Here is a 4,536-nt window from a genome sequence, read left to right on the forward strand (position 1 = left end):
AGACTTACAAAGCTTAATCTTAGGGCATCCAAAATGGCTGCCTGAATTAATAAGTTTGATGGTATATATGTGTGTGTGTATATATATATATATATATATTAAAACATGCACGTAGCGAGTTAGGCCAAGAAATTATGATTAATAAAACAGAAAACTAGATTATCTTGCGCCAATTTCCTAAGGAAAGCTTACTAACCATGCGGGAAACTGCATACTCCAAGTATGCAATATATATGCACAGAAATATATACTAATGTCTAAGAACATATATCAGATGCTTCATCATCACTTGGTGCACAATCCAGGAACATGTAGCAAAGGTTAATTCACAATTGAACAAGAAGAATATTGATGCAAAAATTAAAAGAGAACAAAACCAAGAATTATGCATTCACTTAAAAGCAAAAACTGAACAAGAAAGAAGGAAAAGAAGAAAACAAAGTAGTAGTGTTTACATTTATGTGGCTTCGTGATAATCCATAAAAAGTAAGAAAAAAAGGGCTGCTTGATAACCTCACTGGATAGCTAACTAGTTCAATCTGCATCTCTGAAGGATAGCAGTCCTGAGCACCTCGTCGCTTATAAATCCAGTAGGAACTCTAACAACAACATCTTGAAGCACTAGCTCCTTCACGTTTGATATACTGGCATGGTGAACATGAAGCTCCAGGTCTCTAAGAGCATCCATCAATCTTGCGGCTGGGTAATTGACATCAGGACATTGAACTCGGATCATGGCTTCTGATCCAACAATCTTTACATCAACTTCAATTGTCTTAGGCCCATAACTAGGAGATGGCCTTGTATTTTCAAATGTAGATGTTGTGATTTGATTATCAAAAACATTTATCGCGTTCAACTTGGATTTTTGTGATTGTACTCGGAGTTTGGCCTCCAATTCTTCAACCTTGGATCTGAGCTCCTTGATATAAGCTACGGCATCCGAAAGCAAAGATGCTTTGTCCATCTTGGACACGTTAGGAACCACAGATCGAAGTGCATAGAATCGATGATTCAGTCTCTCACGCCGCTGCCTCTCTGCTTCCACGTGGTTTAAAGGGGAATCTTTTCCACTCCCTGGCTTTCTGCCTCTCTTCGACCGGACATTAAACTCCTTGTCCGCAGAGGCAAAATTGCCATCAGAATCAGGACCGGAGTCTGATGACGAGCGGCCTAAACCGGTAGTTTCTTTCTTGGCCTCGCCTTGTTGCTTTTCTTCAAGAATCCACTCCTTTTGGTCACCTGATACCATTCCGAAATCAAGAAAAGGAACACTTTTGGTTGAAATTTGGAACTGAGATTCATTGCTAGGCTGTTTTGAACCCAGACAGTTAATCTCAGAATCGAAAATTGATTTTGCAAGTTGCACCATGCCCCAGTCTTCTTTGATCATTTCTGAAGATCCCAATTCAACTACCCCGAAGGAAGTCGAAAGACAGACTAAAGTCTGAAACCCCCGCATACGAGCATCTCTAACTCGCTCACATTCGTACAATTGGAACTCCTCATCTCCACTCAACCAAATGTAGGAGCCTGAGCCGAAAGCCCTCCCAAGAATGCCATCTCCTATAGCGAAGGATCGGGTTATAGATACGGTGTAATACCACTCGTAGTCAGTGACGTCAACGTCCACCATTCTATCCAAGTCCATCTCTTCACTGAAAAGAGCTTGCATCTCTTTGTTCGACCTTTTTCTCTCCAAATTGGACACTAATTTGGGTTGGCTTATTAGCTTGTTGCAGGATTCGCCTGAAAAGTTCCTCGTCCCACGAAAATAGCCATCACCCCATGATAAAACAAGGTGTCCATGAGCATCCCTGGAAGCTTGCCAGAAAATGGAGTATACCCACCATTCAGGCCTGCTTTGGACGATGAATTGCAGGCGTTGTTGCAGCGTTGGTGAGGCATCTTGACCAAAGGTAATGAGAGAAGATGAAGAAGAGGAAGACATGATACTCCTTGATCCAAGGCTTTCTTTCCACTCTTCCTTTAAACTTTTTTTCTGTTAGACGTTCGAGCGTAAGGGAGACTTAATAAAAATTCAAAGGTTTTCAAAGCGATAAAGAAACCAAAGAGGGATCGGGAGAGGAAAGCATAGAAAGGGAAAAAGGTAGGAGCAGCAAAGCATTAGCTAGCAGCAGGGGCCAGGCAGCAGCAAAAAGAGGAAAACGAGTGATGCAGGCTGTTCGGAGAAAACAAGAAATTCCTGGGCATTAAAGGGCTATCTATCAGGGTACTATTGTGTTTGTCACAATCTGAACACCACTATCACGTGCTAATCCTATTCTATGTTCAACATCTGATTTTGATGTGCATCGACTCTATTCGATGTGAGGTTCAAGGTTCCGTTGGGCTACTGGGCTGTCACTCCTCGACTCGCCTTTCCCAATTCACTTCTTCTGGACGTTTTCGTGATCATCTTTTATTCGTCCTTTTCTATTTTTTTCCTTGAGTTTTTTATTTTATTTTACTTTTTTTTTCCAGAAACAGAAATACAGTATTTTAGAAATTAAGGTTATGAGTTTTAACTTTATTACGATACTACCCAATCTTAGCTTCTTAAGTACTTGACTAATCATCAGACCCTTAATCCTAACTACTAATTAACTACCCTACCTTTACATATCATTTAAAAATCATGTATTAAATCACTGAAAGAACTGTTTAAGCGTCACCAAGCTTGCATCACAAAAGCTTCCGTACATGAAGAATATGTAGGATGTTTCAAAGAAAGTTCAAAATCAGTAGCAAGGTTTAATTTCCAGCTTCATGTATCAGATTGCTTTTGCCATTCGGAACAAATGCAACTTTTAAGTATTAATAAAATTAAAAATGGTATTAATCTAATTATATGAGCAAAACAATTTAAATTGTACTAATTATTATTAACTATTTAGTGGCCCCCATCATATATTATTAAATTTTTTAAAATATTTTACAAGAGACTAAAAACGTCGATGACATTTATGGTGAATTTCAATATGAAATATGAAGTAATGAGTGTGTTTATTTTAATGATAATTGATATATTTAGAAATATAATTTCATAGTTTCGTTCTAGGTATGTTTAACTCAGTTAAAAATTAAGATCTTGATATGTTACACAATATTGTTACACTTCATGTTTGACTATTTGAATTTATTTAATGGTCATGCTTTAATCCACATTATTATACACAATCTTTCCATTTGTTTTATGAGTGTTATTATTGTTAACATTCTTCGTTTTGATTGAAATTATTGTAACATATATTTAATTTTCCTTTCTATGTTACAGTTACTATGATTAAAGGAAAACATACAAAACCAAAAGAAAAATCCAAAGTTGTGTTAAGGTCTCTGCATCTGCTTGCAGAGGCTGCAATTTCGGCCGATCAATCGACTCAACCTCGGCCATGTCTGAATTTGGACACTAATCCGCTTATGGATGCATCCTGATTGATTAATCTATCCACTCGATCATGGGTGAATCTAGCTAATAATTTGTCTGCGGAGGCACCTTTTTTCATTGATCCATCCCCTACGGCGCTCCCTTCCGTCACTAATCCACTTACAGGTAGTGGAGATGGTTCGTCTACTGGGCAGCGGACTTGAGCGTCTAGTATAGGTTTATCGATGTCAATTGATTCGGACCAGAGATTGCGTTTGACTACTCTTACAGAGATATGCTAATTCATTAATAATGTGCTAACTCAATTAGTTATATATTTTAGTATCTAATGATTTGTATTATGTTACATTACTTGCTTAGAATCAAGAGTGATCTCGACAATTAAAAAAAAAAAATCAGAAGTCATTCAAGCGCTTTGTGGTCCATGCAGAGGAAAGTTTTATACGGTCTTCAATGGAGACTTTAGTGGTGTAAAAAATTTATAAAATATATGCAAGTATCGGTTAAAAGACATTATAATATCTTTCTTTGATGAAATTTTAAGAAGCATTTTGCCAAAAAAAATTATTTTTTTAATAAATATCGTGTAATATATTATAGTTTATTATTTAAGAATCACACAATTTAAGTAAAGAAAGCGCTATTACTCAACTAATGAAAATATATTTATCCACTTGCGGCACAAATTACATGTGGGTTATTTAAAGTTGTAAAGCATGCTTGATTTATTATTGTTTGTTAAATCTCATTAAATAAGTAATAGCTGAGTTATAAAGTTGTAGGTAACAACATTTATACAAAAAAAAAAAAAACCATCAAAGTGATGCATCATTTTTGGGGAAAACATAAGAAATAAGTCTAAAAATAGAAAGAGGATCTTAACACGAAATTTCCTCCAAAAATATTTATTATCATATGCAATCGGTTTTCAAGTAAATATCATCATGAAAAACGTGAGTAAGTTATAGTATGATCTTGAATCTGTGTTTGACTCATACTAGATCACTAGAAGCCAGATTTACCAAATGTTCCTTTGAAATTTCGGGAAGATACATTGATTTTGCAACAAATGAACGCAACCCTGCACCCATGAAAGGCACACAAATTAATGAGTAGTTGGGCCCTTGGTGTTAGCTCATCGTTTG

The 4,536-nt window shown here is 36.4% G+C and overlaps 1 protein-coding gene across 1 annotated transcript; it reads right to left on the reverse strand.

The window, feature by feature from the left end:
• Positions 1–360: 360 nt before the first annotated feature.
• Positions 361–2,119, reverse strand: LOC18605970 (transcription factor MYC2-like). Its single transcript, XM_018116871.2, has one exon. It carries the CDS (start codon positions 1,949–1,951, stop codon positions 530–532), a length of 1,422 nt encoding a protein of 473 aa, XP_017972360.2. The 5' UTR covers positions 1,952–2,119; the 3' UTR covers positions 361–529.
• Positions 2,120–4,536: the final 2,417 nt, after the last annotated feature.

The sequence above is a fragment of the Theobroma cacao genome, chromosome 3 (assembly GCF_053813885.1).
Source record: "Theobroma cacao isolate CCN51 chromosome 3, ASM5381388v1, whole genome shotgun sequence".
Taxonomy (NCBI): Eukaryota; Viridiplantae; Streptophyta; class Magnoliopsida; order Malvales; family Malvaceae; genus Theobroma; species Theobroma cacao.